At 34.0% G+C, this 18,156-nt stretch overlaps 2 protein-coding genes across 2 annotated transcripts in view; one reads left to right on the top strand and one right to left on the bottom strand.

Annotated features, from left to right (window-relative positions):
• The window catches only part of LOC123308748 (proteasome activator complex subunit 4-like), a 40,982-nt gene extending 32,519 nt beyond the window's left edge, over positions 1-8,463 (bottom strand). Inside the window, exons 1-6 of the mRNA XM_044891541.1 lie at positions 8,099-8,463; positions 3,727-3,867; positions 3,505-3,660; positions 1,866-2,082; positions 1,530-1,807; positions 68-418 (exon numbers count right to left, since the gene is read on the bottom strand). Coding sequence (XP_044747476.1) covers positions 68-418; positions 1,530-1,807; positions 1,866-2,082; positions 3,505-3,660; positions 3,727-3,867; positions 8,099-8,310 — 1,355 coding nt within the window. The 5' untranslated portion in view covers positions 8,311-8,463. The remainder of the gene's footprint in view (positions 1-67; positions 419-1,529; positions 1,808-1,865; positions 2,083-3,504; positions 3,661-3,726; positions 3,868-8,098) is intronic.
• Positions 8,008-17,956, top strand: LOC123308749. Its single transcript, XM_044891542.1, has 7 exons — positions 8,008-8,166; positions 11,446-11,562; positions 11,727-11,886; positions 13,208-13,931; positions 14,664-15,162; positions 17,564-17,660; positions 17,717-17,956. Exons 2-7 carry the CDS (start codon positions 11,460-11,462, stop codon positions 17,937-17,939), a joined length of 1,806 nt encoding a protein of 601 aa, XP_044747477.1. The 5' UTR covers positions 8,008-8,166; positions 11,446-11,459; the 3' UTR covers positions 17,940-17,956.
• The last annotated feature ends 200 nt before the right edge of the window (positions 17,957-18,156 follow it).

Below are 18,156 nucleotides of genomic sequence, written 5' to 3'. Positions count from 1 at the left end.
AGGACGTTCTGCATAATTATCTTCACCGAAATGATAAAAGAAATAAAATAATTGCTTTCCTACTTACCTCGAAACAGATATAGCTGCACTCATTGTGGTTAAAAGGCGGTGGGGCTCTGTCAAACTGTCTAGGGCAGCATATAACTTTTCCAAAATCATGGGAATCACGAGATTAGGTCTCAAAGCAGATAAATATAGAAGAGCGAAATTAACATCGTTGGAAACGCGTCTCGAAAACATAGCTGTATCCAAGCAAGGCTTCAATATGTTGACAAACCTGTCAATATCTGCGTCACTCAATTTAAAATCTTCTGGCACCTCCTTACCCCAACATTTTGGACGGTAGCGTTCTATGTATATTCTATGAGCAAACTGTACTGATAGCTTACTGAGCAATTCCTTCAGTCTCGAGGTCCATCTAGAGCAAAAGAGATTTGAATGAATTGAATTTTTTTATATGGGTTCGTCTAGAAAACTAGCAAGAATGAATTTATTGATGATCAATCATTATATGCATGAAGCAGACTACTTCTATATTGATTTCTGCATTCGCAGATTTGAAAAGATTTATAGACATACATCAATGAATGAAAGAAAAAATCATCAAATTATTCGTGACTTCAAACAAGAAGTTTTGTCTACATAGTCTCAGAAGCAAACCACCAATCGTTCCTTTTTTTTGCAAACTTTGCAGGCCACCCCATGAAAAAAGAAGGCAATCAAACGGAATAAGGCGGATGAAATAATAATACGAAATAATTTATGTATTCACTTTTGAAAATGGGATAACACCCGAAACACGCGTGTCAACAAATATTTTAAAAATTGTGTGTTTTCTTCTCTTCTTTTATTAATCAAATAATTTACTTTTAAGCGTTGCAATTATGTTATACCATTCTTTAAACTGATAATTTCACATGGGCTGAGTAGCTCTTAACAGATATTGACTATTGACATTGATGAAAGTGACTGGCTGAACTTGATCCATCACTTTTTGAAAGCTTAGTAAAATAGCTTTTTGAATGCTTTTCATTCAATTTACTAGATTTACAAATAGTTCGGAGTAGATTTTGAAAAGCAAGCTAATAAAAAACTGTCGCATGAAACAACATATTCTGCACTCTAGAAATAATTCATTTCATGAAACTCGTATAGCTACTATAGTTCGTTCTAACTGTTCGAAGAAGTAACAGATTCTAACTGGAAGGAAAATGCTTTATGCATTCATGGATTATGAGATAAAAATTTGGTTGATCTTCTTACGTCCAGTTTCATAGTCAAACCTAAAGTCTGTTTAATTTTAAAGCTTCCTTTAACCCTACTAAAAATGACAGTAAATTAAGCTTTAAGCTTAGAGAGACTTTAAATTTGATTATGAAACTGGACCTTAGAGAAAGCTTTAAAATTAAAGGGCTTTTAGGTTTGATTATGAAACCGGCCATAATTAGGGTTAAAGGAAGTTTTAAAATTAAAGGCCGTAAGTATTATCGAAAACATGAGAATACATATATTAAACTAAAATAGATTACCTTCCTGAATTTGCACTGTAGAGGAAAGACCGAATCATGTGCATCAATTTTTCTAGGTACAAGAAAGAAGTGTCTGTTTTATGATTCAGAGTACTTATTATCCAAATAGCAATGGATTGCATTCCCAGATTATACTGTTTGCTCGATGTTCTCATTTTGAAATGGACAGGAAGATGAAATGAACGTATAAATCTCGCATACATCGAAGGAAAATAAGGTTCAAAGTCAATATAACCAATGTTATTGGCACTAAGTCTGGATATAAGGGACATCATTGACTGAAATAAAAAAAAACTTGCAGCATATAAAAACTTTCAAATAGATAATATTAATTACATTTTCCCAAGCACAATCATTTCTACATGAATTCCATAAAGTCATAAATTCTGGAAACCATAAGTCATAACTAATTGAGGCTTCCTCAGCTTTCACGCAAGTTGGCAATAGGGCATCTAAGGCAGAAATGCTCAAGAGCATTTCCGAGTCATCTAAAGGGCACATTTGAGGCTTGTATTTGTTGAGCATATCTTGGGTATCAGAAGCTGGAAAATACCTGGAATTAAAAGTAAAATTAATCAGAATCGAATACAGCTGTATATCTGCCAAAAAAAAAAAACTTTTGTATAAATCAAGACTTTGCCTTTTGTCCCCTATAACTTGGTTGTTAAAACTGTAAGATGACTATTGAGATCTCTATTTGCAAAATAAACTATTAGCCGTCCCCGGCCATACACACACGCTTAGCGGCGCGGATAGTCCATCAGCCACCAGTTATTTGAGAGTCCGAAAAAATTGCAGGGAGCTGAATTTTTGTTATGTTATTAAGACATGTTTAAGTAGTGTCATACCAATTTTGCAACTTCGAAATCACCTGGGAAATTAGAGAGAAATTAGGAAAGTATATGGAAACTTCAATTGAAACCTAACTGGATAGTAGTTCCGGAAAGATTTGACTTCAAAAATTGGCTATTTTTTTTAATTCGAAACTACAACTACAGAGCTCCAATTTGGTTTCAATTGTAGAAATTTTCATATTCTTTAATAAAGTTAAGAGAAATCTTTCTTGAAAAAATATCAACTTGCCACTTGTTAAAAGCTAAAAACAGGTCAAAAAATTTTGAGGTTTTTGGCTACATAAAAATTTTCCCATAGGATTTCGAAGTTGCAAAATTGTTATAATACTGCTCAAACATGTCCTAACAGCATAACAAAAATTCAGCTTCCTTCCACTTTTTTTTTCTACTGCGCCCGGTCTAGTATCATGGCGCGTAGGGACGTGATGAGTGATAATCATACCCAAACAAATAACGCCATGACAAAAAACTGTCATCTCCCATAAGCCGACACACGTTCTTTAGCGGGGTTTACCATGACGCGTTGTCATTTGCCGGAAGGGTGAAATTCCCCGTTCTAAAATTTGTATGCTGCGGTGCACACTCACGCCCATATTTTTGCAGGTTTATCGAAATTACTTTCAAAATTTTACCGCACAAGCTGTAGTTTCAACCCATTCGGTTTTTTCTGTCAAATGAGATACCTGGAGGAATCACTTGCTAACGGCCGGTTTCATAATCAAACTTAAAATCCCTTTAATTTAATAAAGCATCAGTCAACCGTACTAAAAATTACACTAAAGTAAGCTTTGAAGGGATATTAAATTTGATTATGGAATTGGATGCAAGTCATTTGAATAATTGATGAAAGTATGTCGCCGCGTACCTACCCCAACCGCCGAGAAAGAACCTAGGCTATTTTGGTATATCCTCTGCACATGCACAAGGTTAGTTAGATCTTGCTGAATTCAGAGGACCTCAGGAAGTATTGAGATATCAAAAATAAGGTGAAAGAAGCTCAAATGTCTGTGGACCGCGATAACAATTAATAACCATATAACATAATTAGATATTTTTTATTTTCGATACGAATATATCCCTTTTTCAATACGAAAAAGTCATCAGCCCATTGAAATACTTACGTTCGACAAGAAATGATAACTGACAAAATGTCATTCTCCATAGAAGCTGGATGTTTGTACATGCCACTTTTGATATCATCTTGAATTTTAGAGAAAAGATCATGAAGTGGTTTCCAATCAATTTGTAACTCATCTCTTGATAAGAGGTATTTTTTTCTGAAAAAAAAAAGTTTATTTATGTAACGACCTTATATAAACTCAACACACATGAAAGCAACTTACTTCAACAGCAAATTCAACGTATTACACCATTTAGAGATGCATATTGGGTCTTGTTTCCTTATTTTAAGTACCTCTAGGTATAATTTTATCAATCTAATATGATCTTCCTTGGAGAAAAGGTAGCCATATAATTTAATGTATCTATAAAATATAAAAATAAATATTGACTGAGATATCTCTTTCAGAAATTCAATTATTCGTTGTCATGAAATTTGAATGGCTCTATCAATCACAACCCAAAAACGATTAAAATATCGCCTTCAAATTCGAATCGAATATTTTCTCTTCAGAAATACCCCATTGTTTTTTCCAATACGTATATGGGAAGATACAACAACACATTACAAAATTGGAATTCATATTTCAGCAAACTGTTGCAGGATGAGAGAGATCAATTCAGAGAAGTCAACCAGCATGAAAATGAAATGTCGTTTTCGGCCTCACCCATCAGAATACAGGTTAAAGAAGTAACGGATGCATGCCAACGCCTAAAAAACAGAAAAGCTCCGGGTCCAGGCAATATACCAGGTGAATTAATAAAGTACGGAGCGAAAAAATTATTTGAACATCTAGCCAAGATTTTCCAAACATGCATTAACACCGGTAAGATCCCAGAAGAGTGGAAAGAATCGTATCTTACTCCTATACATAAAAAGAGCAGTAAAGAAACATGTGAAAACTACAGAGGCATCGCAGTTACAAGCTCGATAAGCAGACTTTATGGAAAAATACTTGAGTCTAGAATAGAACAAGAGTTTGCTGATCAGGAAGCTGAAGAACAAGCACGGTCAACGATAGATCATCTATTTAGTCTGACTCAAATACTAGAGAAATTGTCAGCTGTGAATAAGGAACTCCATCTATTATTTGTAGATTTGAAGAAAGCGTACGACAGTGTTCCGCTGACCGGCAATCGTAAGATCGTGGGTTCGAATCCTGACCAAAGAAGAACTTTTGCCAGAATTTAATGAAAAAACTAATTTGTATGCACACCGTTAATTTTTTTTATTTTTTTTTTCCATTTTAAGTGTAATACAATACAATCCCAACAAACACAATATACAGCAACTGTACAAATACTGCACTACAAGTGCTACCAGATTGCAGCACAGAGATTGCTGTACTGAAACTGCACAGTTTCTGTATTGATAATTCTGCATTATCAAAATGCATTTTTGGATGTACCGTAACTGCACAGTTTCTGTATTGATAATTCTGCATTTTCAAAATGCAGTTTTTGATGTACAGTAACTGCACAATTTCTGTATTGATAATTCTGCTTATTGCATTGCGCAATGCAAAAAGTTTCAGGACAGCTATTAAGCCAGTGAACTCTAAAAGACTTTTAAAATTCACTGGTTTACGCACTACTCTATATTCGCCACTTTACCGATAAACATAACGTGAAATATTCGATAATAAATTTTTTACGGCTGGATATTAATGATTAATTTTCACTGATAGCCTGGCATAGTTATTTTTCTAATTTTGGCATATAAAGTGACACTTTTTAAAACTCATTGACGTATTGAAACGTTTTACCTTTCGCAACCAGTTACGCAAAGTAAAATATTTCGCAATTGATGATGAAACGATAGTTGCTTTCATAGTAACGGAGTGAAAAATTGAATGATTTCCGTCACTAGACGATTTTAAAGGGATCTCCGAGAGAAGCTTTTAGAGACGTTTTTGGTACTTTTAATTTGAATAGCATAGCAACATCCAACATCTTATTCAAAATTAGAAAAAATATTGTGTGAAACACGTTGGAAACACTATTTTTCGTATTTCGCGTTCTTTTGCACGAATAACTATTGTGCAACCAGTTGGGAAAAACGTCATTTTCCGTAATGAGCCTATTTCTGCGCAAAAAAAAAACGCGAAATACGAAAAATAGTGTTTCCCAAAATATTTTTTCTAATTTCAAATAGGATGTAGCTATAAATTAAAATTACCAAGCGTCACTCGCAGATTCCTTTCAAATCGTCTAGTGACGGCAATTATTTAATTTTCCATTCCGTTGCTATGGAAGCAAGAATCGTTTCATCATCAGTTGAGAAATATTTTACTTTTCGTAACTTGTAGCGAAAAAGTGAGCGATTTCTTAATCAAGAAAAGGGACGAAGTCTCCATACAAAAAGTACAACTATACATCCATAAATTCAAGTATTTTCTCAAAGGAATACATCGCTAAACATTCTTCAGAATTGCTTTTAAATAAAACTGTAAAGCTGTATATTCATTTATATATTTTCCTTGTTTCCTTTTCATTTAGCATTTGACCGTTTATAACATGGGTTCAAAAAAATTCTTCAAGTGAGCTAAAATTAAGAAGGTTGATGTTATATATCTTATCGTGGAGTAAAACTATGTAAACATATGAATGAAATACATAATTGCTCAAGAGGACTTCATACCACAGGACTTTCTCGCCATCTGTATAAAGGTAAGCGTCCACAGTTCCGCATCGGCATCGTACGCAACGCACGGATCGTATCGAAAGTATTTCAGAATGCTTTGTATAGGAACTCATATAAGTGCGTCCACTGATACGCATCCTACTGCCGGGATGCATCGCTTGATTATTTTAATGCGATCCGTGCGTTGCGTACGATGCGGGACTGTGGACGCTTGCCTTAAGGCGTAAAGGGGGAAAAACCACCAGAATGTGGTTGAATGTGGAGAACACTCGAATGATAAGTAGAAGCTACGAATATTAAAATAGTTTCCACTTTCGTCGAAAAGATGGCAGCACTTAACGATCGTCTTTTTTTTTAATTTCACCAGGATACGAATTGCAGCCAATGGAGAGACTTTTCGAGAAATTTTTTCATGTGGGAAATCATAGAAAAGTTGATTCCACCTCGGAAAGTTAATAACATTAATGTATATTTGTTCTTCAAAGAAAAAAGTATTTTATTTTTTTTTCGTTTGACGACTGAAAAAAATTGTCTAAGATGACGAACTGAGTTAATTGAATTATAATGAAAACCTCATATAAATTAGTGGTTTCTGACGTTATATATTCATTTTCTCTTTTTGAACTGACCACTAAAACGGTGTAGACCCCTCTTAAGATTACATTCATGTACCGATGATTAACCTTCCAACATTGATGAAGACGAACACAAGAACTTCACAAGAACTATAGATATATGTACGGCCCTATGTCGAATTTGTCTATAAATAAAAACAAAATTCAGAGGATCTGAGCGAAAATGAAATACATAAATATTCAAGAATTGATGGAACATGTCGAGGATGGGGATGTTATGCACTGAGTGCATATTTGGAACTTCGTTAAATAATTCCAAAAGATCTTAATCTGATACATTTACCTATAAAATGTCATCTACTAGTAGCAAAAAGCTCAATGAACGAAAGTCGAAATTCAAACCCAATTGTTCAGCCCCTGCAACCAAGCCTAAGATTGCTCTTCTTATTATTTTTATTAAAAAGAATAATGCTAATAAAGAGGATGTTAATGACAACTTATAAAATAATAATAATAATAATGCGCGCGGCAATATGTTCTTTTAAACTTAGAATATAAATGAGTTAATTCACCAATAAAATTATAATTCGTATTCAGATTGAGAGAATTTTTGCGAATTCAAAACTTGAATTATGTTAAGAAAAGAAAATAACTGTTTAGGTTCAAATACCCTAAACATAAAAATACTACTAAATTTTGATTTTTGAACTTCACGTTTGAGTTGCGTTTGAGCTACGACGACCATAAACGTATATTAAATATTATGTTTCGAATTGTGAACACTTTCAGGTAAAACTCTTTACTTCAACTTTGCGACTTTGCGTTCATCGTCACTTTGGTATGAATCCCCAACGAGTTAACGACGCCACTGGCACATCAAATGCTGTCGGATGGTTGAACTACCAAAAAACCGAAATATTAATTTCCTAATAATAAATTGTGAATTTTGGATTTTCATTGGAGTAGATGCATATGAGTCAAGACTTTCAGGGAAATCTTAAAATTTTCATTATTTTTCACGATGTTGTATTTAGGCAAAGGTTAATTTGTTTCAGGTTTGGGTACGTCTTTGTTTCGAGATTATGAGACAAAAATTTTAGATTGGTTATTTGAGTTTTTTCATAGTGTTTACTGCTATAGGCATATTTTTTTCAAATTATATCATGGTTATCCCTCGGTTATCCCGGTTATCCGGCAACTATGCCCAAACAGAAGCAGCATGAAAAAGAATTGACAGTTCTCTGGTTCAGACATGTGCGATAATAATGATATGAAGTGATTTGACGTGAAATTTAAAATACACAAAAATCTGGGCTAATGCTAGCTAGTAAATATGGGAAAAATCTTAATTATTAAGTATTTATAAGGATTACTTACTGAACCAAACGAATCGACCATAACAAAAATCCTGGCTCAAGTTCACGAGCCAGAAAACTTTTGAGAAGGTTAGTTTTAATGATTTTTAATTCTTCAGAAGCTTCTTCATAAATTTGATCAGAATATGGCAATAATCTGTTATAAATTATATCTTTTTGTGGCTTAAAACCTAATTTTAAAGCCAATTTCTTTAGAGCCTCATCATCCTCCATGGCTTATTAAAACAATTAAACACCTCACTGTTCAAACAGAACAATACACAATGAATTTCAAATCTCAAAGCAATGCTTATATGCTAATAAAAAATTATTCAACAACTTGCTATTTTTACTTTTTCATCCAGTCATTTGACAATTCATGACGTTTGCTTTCATTTAATGTCAAATTCAAATCAATCGGTCAATTCACAGAAAACTATTACAGTAAATCAATGCACTATTATTCTTGCTCTTCCTTTTGATTCGGAAGGAGAATATACAGGCTGCTTCAGTTTTCAGAATTATTTATATATGTAGAATATTTATTTTTTTTTTCATTTATTATTTGGCTCATGAATTCGCATTTTGCCTGTACAATGTACCACAAAATTGTAGCATCAATACTTAGAGATAGGGAAAATACAGGGTCTTTATAAGTGATTGTACCATTGTAGAGGCTTTTGCATTAATTATTGCCGCTTCGTACTAAAAATATGAAGTAGTTTTGAATTTGACAGTCATTCTGATTATTATTTTTTCAATTCCTATTAAAGGGTCCATCTTACTGTTCTTACTCTTCAACCTAATATAAAATTTTGTACATCGCCGAACCTTTTGTACATTATTCATTTATTTGTAATTCAGAAAAAAAATAGGAAATCATAACAAAACTCGGTTATAGATAGTTTGAAGTTGCTAATGTATGTATTATATACAATCATTCTTATTTTAGTTACAAACAACATCAATTGAACTTAGAATTTCAATCAGATTCCTGACTTATTTCTTAGTAGAGTATTCAGTATTAAGTATTTTGAGGGCTATAAATTTTCCATATTTTGTTAAAAACGTAGTGAAAATCCGAAAATCCCATAGGTTGCAGAATATTATATTTCCAAACAGGTAAGCATCAGAGTTACCATATATGTAGTTACATGTCTAGTTTACAATTCACGTATAAATGCTTTCGATACGTATATTGGAAGGAATTCATTACTAATTGAGGACATTTATCATTGAGAATATTAGCATACTTTCATGAAGTTCTTGCAGTAGGTAGATAGTGTTACCTACTGCAAGTCTACTTGCCACACTGGAGTTTACAATGTTATTAGGTTATGTCTACATCTTCTCTCGCCTGATATATCGCTACTTATACTATGATAATTAAGTGGTATAACAGTCTCGAGAGAGAAAGTTTCGAGATTAATCTCAGGGAGTTGTTCATCTGAGCACTTGGGGCACGTTAAGTCTAATAATAATTAATTAATAAGACTAATATTGACTTGTGTCGGAGAGTGCTTGAGTCTGCTCTCGAGACTATTTTGTCGCAGGTGGACAGGTACCATTAGAGAAAACTCATTAATCTTTGCTCAAGCTTTCGATTTTGTTTATTGCCTCTTCATCAGTGACTAATGCACATGTATTTCTAGTGCATACTATATTATGCATCAAAGAATCACAACTAACTCTATAGTCTCTGATTATGCATTTCCATTCGGTGACAATGCATGCAGATTGTGTTCACTATCATGAATCGATTTTGCTCATCCTTTCATGAACACACACTATATCGAAGGTCCAAAGTGATACTGCGGCCCCAGCTTCAATCTGATTTGTTGCCTAAAATAAATAGTTTTCATAACGTTACCGGAGCCCAGCTCACCAGGACCATTCCTACCTACTCCTATTAAGTAGATCTCTATCAGTAACAGTTACCCTATGGCCTATAGGGATCGTCGAAGTTGGAAGCTGATGTCCGCGCGGACCGCTCTATGGATATAGGATGCATCAGCATTCTACATCATCTTAATTCAGAGCCATTCTGTGCCTTTAAACCGTCCAATATCGTGACCAAAGATTATAGAGTTAGAGAGTTATAGAGTCATGGTATTAACGTAACAATAATAATAATATACTTACTTTATTTTCATGGACAATGCATACAAGTAATGTGTAGAAAATTATCAGTAAAAACAATCAGCTGGGGTATACAGTAATGAATTCTAATATAGGCATACGTAGTTCAAAAAGTACATAGGAGAGACAAACAAGTAACAGTGCACCCTATTACACTCATTTCAAAAAATCATTCAATCTATAGAAACAGTTACCAAGGAGATAGCACTTAAGACTTCTCTTGAAAATTACTTCACTACGGATACTTTTAACGTCATCAGGTAGTGAATTGAAAATTTTTTTCCCATATATTTCGGCGTATTGAGGGTTACTTAGGGCGAGGTGTACAGGGGTAAACTAGTTGACACGCCATCGTTGACTTAGGGGTAGATCGCAGAGTTATACTTTGACAGGCTTTTCTCTAGCATTTTGCCATGTTGGTGGTTCCTTCTCCCTGGAAGTCCACCACACCAAAGAAGCGTAGGTTAGGATAGGGGTCACCACCACAGTATACAACCAGTGTCTAATGTGGGGCTTCAAGTCTCATCCACTACCAAGTAGTCTCCGAGTATACCAAAAAAGTTCATTCTACATTCTGAATTTCCACTGCCTTTAACAAGATCCATTAGGCCATCTTTATGAAAAAGGGATTAAAAGAATTAAGTCAAGGTTCCGATTAGGGATGGCCCGCTACTAATTACTGGTTTGGATTGTTATTTCTCCACCGACTTCAACCATGCATAGGGGAGACGACTTCATATTCGAATTTAATGTGCACAATTCATTAAGATTATGATGTTTAGGCGTTTGCTCATATTATATATAGATAATTCCTGTTATTAATCCACTAAGCATATTATCTAATCTGCTGTCTGTTGAGTTTGATTTTGGAGTGATGCTATATATTGTTCTTCGGCCCTTAGCGTGATTTGTGATTGCTTGATTAGCTGATTTCTGATTTCAAAACCTGGTCTGGTGATTTTTCCACTAGCAAAAAAGTAACCTGATTAGTCCCTTCTAGGTAAAGTGTCAGCTAGCATACTTGGCCTTCAACCCAATGTTGAATTTGTTTTTCCTTTCAGCTCTAAGAATAAGAAGAAAGTAACTCATTCTCATAATTTGGCCACGGTTAATAAATGAAAACTTGAAGTGCAATTGTGATTAATAAAAATAATAATTTTCATTACTATTGCATAACTTGAACAACTGCCTCTTGTACTTATATTACTAATAGTACTTTATTAATTTCAGTGTATCAATATTAGATGATGTCTGCTAATAATGTATTCCGAAGGATATTTTCCACAAGAAATCCCTATCAGCAATGTAAAATTCGGAATTTGTGTAATTCTGTGGCCATTTCGAGAGGTAAAATATACTAGATTATAAGCAGTATATAATAATATTAGCCAAATATTGATATTATATACCTTAAATATAAATCGAGAAGAAAATTGGGAGCTTAGAACTATAATATATAAATCTGATAGAGTTCTCCCTGGTGACAAAAATTATAATTATGATGTTTTTAGATACAAAGCAAACTAGTCCAGATATTTTGATGAACAAATTCAAATATGCAAGTAATACAAGAGAAGTTTTGGATACTTTTAGTCAGCATAAGGATGTGATGAATGCGAAACATATTATGCAAGCTTTAAGATCAGTATTTGTTTTACAGAAGGAGGGAAGGTAATTAATAATGAATTCTGATATTTTCACGAGAAATATTATTTGATAAATTACAGGTATACTTTTGTTGACCGTTTCGTATCTTTCAAACCACTTCAAATATTGAACAGTTGTCCAAATCTACCTAATGAGTAAAAAAATAATTATATTTCTATTTATCAGATGAAAATTGTTATTTGTTTGAGGGGTTATATTGCTCTGCTGTTTTGTGCCTCTATTGGAGCTGTTATTTATGCTAGTCGAAGTACAGCTCGCCCTTCGTTTCCAGAATTCTGATGAACTTAAATATCTAGGATTTACTCGCTACTATAAGGTGGCTCTGTCACAAGGAACTCTATTTACAAGAACCTTGTTGGTTTACTGAGAACCAAACAGGGTTCTGGAGCCGGAGTTTACGCTGTAGACCGCTGACCAGGCTCTGTGTTTATCTGGGGAGGTTAGCGACAGCATTTCAGGCGGAAATTAGCCTATGCGAGTTATCGGATGCTCTGGCTAGAGAAGGTGCAATCTCAGCGTTTATTGGCCCGGAAACAACTATAAGAATTTCAAATGCCTTGAACAGGGAACGAAACAATAGCTGGATAAGGCAGAGGATCTCGGAGTAACCGCTCTGAACTGCGTCACTCGCACAGGGCCAATGATCCAGTCCTTTAAGATTCCGCCTGTGTGTTTCTCTTTTGGTTTCTTTCATCTTCTCGACATCTTTCTTTTTGCTGCATTTTCCTGTACTACATAAGGGTTTCAGGCCAATAAAAAGCTTTTCCTACACCTACCCAGTGAAAGATACTAATTTGGTTCAAAGACTATATATTTCGTTGATAACCTGATATGTTCTTTAATGAACATGTTTAGCAACACATAATTTATTGAAGAAATCAACTCTAGATCAAAGAAATTACACATAAAACAAACAAGTTAAAATGCGAAATAAATCAATAGAATAACATTTGATTTTTCAGTATTTTCAAATATCAATATTCTCATATTAAATACGTAAAACATAAAATAATAAGTGTATTGCAAAAAACTTGCACTCAAATTGTCAAAACTTCCAAACAGTGTACAGGAATTTTGATTGTGAGTGTATAAACTAATTTTATTTCGATACTATCTTTATTTTAGGTGCCTTTCTCATATGACTATTGATGATATTTCAAATCGAAATTTTTTTACTGGAATATGGAGATTTATTGAACATAGTTGTGAACTTTTTGAAATTGAGTGTTGATCACATTGATCACCTGAATCAGAATTTTTCTAATCTAATAACCTCGATTTATACTTAACAATATTATTATTTTTAAATAATAATTTTTTTCAGGTCTGAACTTTCAACAAAGAGCATTATCAGCAGCAAGAAGTTTGCACAGCTCTGCGGAAAGTTGAAAACATTATCTGGCACTATTGATTCCCATGAAACGATAGAGGCTTTGAAGGTTGTGACTTATGTGGGAGTCCCAAAAAATAGTACAATAGTTCAAGTTTTATTACAATTGTTGAAACACCAGCTGAATGATTTGAATTTGCATCAAATAATATTTTTAGAATTTTTATTGGGTCATTATGAAGGAGTACCACTTGCAGAAGCACTCAGAATGGCACTCCCAATTGTATTTGATATACAATTACCAATCAAAATGGAACATGAAAATATTCACAGCCTCAGAGAGTATCTGCAATTCGCCTCACAGCAGAAATTATCTAATAAATCTGTTGAACTAATTTTATCGAAATTGCTTAGTTGTAGAGATAAATATGATGCTAAAGTAGCAAGAAGTATTCTTTGGTCCTTAAGTGATATACAACCAAGATCAAATTTTGAACCTCTTTTGAAAAAGAATTTTGAAATATTGATAAAGGGTGCACATGACATCTCTTTTAACGATTTGGATGTCACTCTCAAAAAGTTAGCAAATTCTTATATCAAATACGACTATCCATTCTTCAGAAATAAAGCGTTTTGTGACTCGGTAACTAATTATGTGATGGACAAGAATCTGGGATTCAAGGAGAGTATTTATGTTATTCGGAAATTAGCACAGATGGTAAGTCCATAAATGCTTCTATTGAATTATGAGCCTCCACATTAACTCTATTGCACAAAGAAATGCATAAAAATATTTCAAACAGTAATTGTACAAAATCGAATGAATTTTTTCATAAGGATTACACCAATTGAAATGTATACTGGGTGGACAACATATTGAATGCAAATTTATTTTTTCAAATGGGACACCTTGTATTTTATTTTTGTTTGTTCTTCTCCTCCTGATCTCAAATATATATGCATATGTAGGTCTGTCTCTCTTATTTTGAGAACTTGAGATTTCAATTGTTTTAAAATTTTGAAATAAAAATACAGAATACAGAAACTATGTGAAATTATCCCAGAATTCTTTATATTTGGGCAATCTACTCAATAGAATGATTTTTTCAATAAATTTACTAATAAAAATGGCAAAAACAAGTTTGTAATGTGGTGTGATAAAAACCGTATCAACTTAAGAAATTGCTCGACATTGACACTATTATTCAATAAACATTGTTCATACTGTTTTTTTGAAAAAATGAAGTTGATTTCAATCTGTCGTCCAGCCTGTATATATAAGTCCTTTTGTGAAATCATTTTGAAATCAATATGAGTAGTTGATTTCATATAACTTTTGTGGGATATATTTTTTTGTATATCTATTTGTAACAAAGATGAAGGGAGGTTCAAATTATAGTGAAAAGTTTGCTAGGAGACATGTTGAACACTTCATATTTTTTTTTTTTAGTCTGTCACCAATAAGGCCTTCATAGATTATGTATCGAATAAAATTACTGAAAATTTTGAGAATGGGGAGAACAAATTCTATTACTATTATGTTTTGCTTAAATACCTAGCAAAGACGGATTACAGGCCCAAAAACTGGGATAGTATAATAGATAAAATAAAGAATATGGAAATTGCAGAACAGGAAAACGAAGATCTTCTTGGAGTAGCAGTAGTACTAGCATATCATCAAATTTTCCATGAAAACATGATTTCTCGAATTTTCAACCAGGATATATCGAGTAATTCCCAAAGAAAAACTGTCAACTCATACCTCACATTATATCATTCAATAAAACTGTTCGAACCCCAGTTGACTCCAAGCAATTTCAAACCAGAAGATTTTGTAGAACATATAGTTTTACCCAAAGAATTTCCATTGGAAGGTGCTCTTTTTAGTGCTCTTGGTGGAGGAAATTATGTTAAATCAGGACTGTATTCTAAGGAAGGAATTTTCATTGGTGAGTTTATATAATTTTTATCTTTTGATATTACCATCATCAAAGAATTTTACGCCTGGAAAATAGGAGAATAAAATCCCCCACAAAAGTTCAAAAGTTGCCTCATTTACTTCCCTTTCAACTTCTGGAGAAAATATGTTTTTGGTTGTCAGATTGTAATACTGCACACAAAACAAACTTATAATATGGATGCACACATCAATTTAAAAACGACATTTTTCATAAGCATCCATTGAGGACTGCCTACTGAGTTACACATTTCAAACTATGTTAAGATACTGTTTGTGCCCTACGTGTGTCTGACAGTTTATGTGGTGGGGCTGGCCGTACGGAAGAGTTGTAAATGATAAAGTAATAATTTTTCTCGAACGTGTCAGATTTCCAGAGGATCTGTTAAATGGATCTAAAAAAACTACTTTTCAAGAGAGTGACAATTCGGAAGTGACGCAAGGTCACAGCGGTTCTTTGAAAATGCAAAAAAAATCGTTACTTGTACATACTCGAGAGTGTCAGATTTTCATAAAGATGGTTAATCTTAGTGTCGCAGATGTTTTGACCCACTAATCAAAGGAGGTTTTCTTGATCTGACAGTTCGAAAATGATAACAATGCATTTTTTTTTTAATATCTGCCTTCCTGTACCTCTAAAGGTGGAAACAAATTAAACTCGACGCGAGCTGACGCGTCTGGAACGGGTGAATTGTACGCGCGTGGCGTCGCGTCGGGTGTTCATAGTATGATTCTGGTCTATAGAAAACAATACATTTGATTCGACTCAACACGCATCACGTTTCATCGGGTCGCGTCGCGTTTTAATAATATGTTTCCACCTTAATCGTTTTTGTATTCATTACAATGATGAAGATGACGATCTAAGAAATGAATAGAAAAATTTAGCCAAAGGAGATGCTCAGTACTGACCGTTCTCGTCCATGGAAATCTCTCAATGAAGAAAGTTATTGTTCTATCAACAACTGGATTACCCTCCATTAATAAGAATGGAGATTCAAGTTCATCTTCTTTCGTGAAATCATGCATTTTTCGATACTCAAATGGGGCTTACGCCCAGTTGCAAGAAAGTCCCCTAAATTGTAATGCTCTATTGAAATCTATGATTTCAATCCTTCATTTTTGCCTTCAAAAATGACAGTGTATAATTCAGGATGAAGTTAAGAAAGAACGGCAAAATATAGCTTATGGCAATCGAAATCGTGCTTTAGTCTCACGCATGAAATATGAGGGTAACAGGATCTCTAATATCGTACCTTCAGAAAAATTCTTCGCCATAAGTATATGGAATTTTCAAGGGTGATATTCTGTATTTGTACGTATAGCCGGGTTAAGACGAAGCGAACCTACTCGCGCACCAGCCTCGCTTCCGGTCCGAGAGCTGGCAACCAAAAATCGGCAAGAGTTTTGTAATGGCTAATAATTAAATGTGATTTAGTATTGAGGGTGTACATTAGTCAGCACCACTCTCAAGGTCAGATAGTGGGAACACCTAGCGGCTACGCGCTTTGATGTAGGTATATAAAATTACAACATACTCTACAAGTATTTTGTAATGATTGAAAATAGTCACTCAACTAGTTTATAGAACAGAAAACTTGAGAAAGTGGTCAGACCTCATTTTAGTGAAACCCGGTGGGTCAGTACCCCACATAAGTTGCTGCCTTAACGATTTCGTTTCAAGAGATAGAGTAATTGCTGAAAATGCATTTATTGCTCAAATATAATATGTATTATTTGAGAATAAAATAGTCAAATCACAAATCAATAGAACAGAGGCAGTCAGCAGGCATCCAGAGTACGGATTTTGTAATTTCACATAAATCAAAGAGCGTCGCCGCCAGATGTTCCATTACCTGACCTCGAGAGTGGGTGCTGACTCATGTACGCTGAAAAAATTAACTCATATTTAATTATGAGCCATTACAAAACTCTTTCCAATTTTCGTCGCCAGCTCTCGGAGTATTAGTGTAAACATGCTCCTCGTCATGGGGCCCCTTACTCTCGAGGTGACATAGGGTGAGCCTTCGTCGGTTGGTTTTTAGTGCTCGAGTAGGTGCCCTTCGTCTAACATCTGCTTATATAGGGGTAGTTCCGATGCTCCCAGAGACTGTCTTTCTCTATGAATACAGAAGCAATGGAGTTTATTGTCCCGGATGTTCGAGTTCTATTATAATTTGAATGTGTCCAATATCACCAGCAATATCGAAACTCGCCGTTAGCCTTTACTGTCAAGTAAGCAAAATTCAAATTTCGCGAGAATTGAAGCCCCCAGTACTCAAACTCTCAATCTACAATTCCCTCTTTGAAATACATATCACCATAATAAAATAAAGCCCCAGCCTCACATTTCACTCTCGATTTTTTCTGATATTTTTCAATCATTTCTGCAGATCATGCGATAGTATACAGAAAAGGCGGGTATCCAGTAGCCACTAATTTTACATCTAAATTTATTGAAGATCAAGATATTCCCGAAGATCATGAACTGTAAGTATATTTGGAAGTATTTCTGATTATTTTACCGTTAATATAAATTTTTACAGAGTTTTGGTTATGTGCCTACTGCCAGAAGCATATACCGAGGAAGATTATTTGAGGAAAGCAGTTTCATTTCGATTGAAACTATTGGAGAAATTAGGATATACTGTTGTGCCTGTATGTTGGGAAAGCTGGAAATCATTACTGGATTATGAAAAAATACCTTACTTGGTGCAAAATATTAAAAACAAATTGAGACAAGATATATCTGTTGACAGTTACGCATAAAAAATAGTATCAGATTATTATAATTTTTTATTTATTATCCTTTGTTGAACTCCTCTACTGGAAGTACAAAAGAGATTAGAATTATGTTTTTTTTTTGTGATACTGATACAGGCAGTTCCAGTATACAATTATTGCCATCCAGCTGAGTGAAAGGTTAGAAAGTTAGTATTATATACATACCTATATGGGAAAGAGAAGGCAAAAAAAAGTTTGGTGG

The sequence above is a fragment of the Coccinella septempunctata genome, chromosome 2, assembly GCF_907165205.1.
Source record: "Coccinella septempunctata chromosome 2, icCocSept1.1, whole genome shotgun sequence".
NCBI lineage: Eukaryota > Metazoa > Arthropoda > Insecta > Coleoptera > Coccinellidae > Coccinella > Coccinella septempunctata.
The sequence above is the reverse complement of the archived record's forward strand: the minus strand, read 5'-3'. Positions and strand labels throughout refer to the sequence as shown.

Excerpts from the sequence above, each read along its gene's own strand:
- LOC123308749 (XM_044891542.1), top strand. The coding sequence starts at position 11,460 with ATGATGTCTGCTAATAATGTATTCCGAAGGATATTTTCCACAAGAAAT. Across the intron at positions 11,563-11,726 it reads TTCTGTGGCCATTTCGAGAG|ATACAAAGCAAACTAGTCCA; the intron begins GTAAAATATACT and ends TGATGTTTTTAG. Across the intron at positions 13,932-14,663 it reads TTCGGAAATTAGCACAGATG|TCTGTCACCAATAAGGCCTT; the intron begins GTAAGTCCATAA and ends TTTTTTTTTTAG.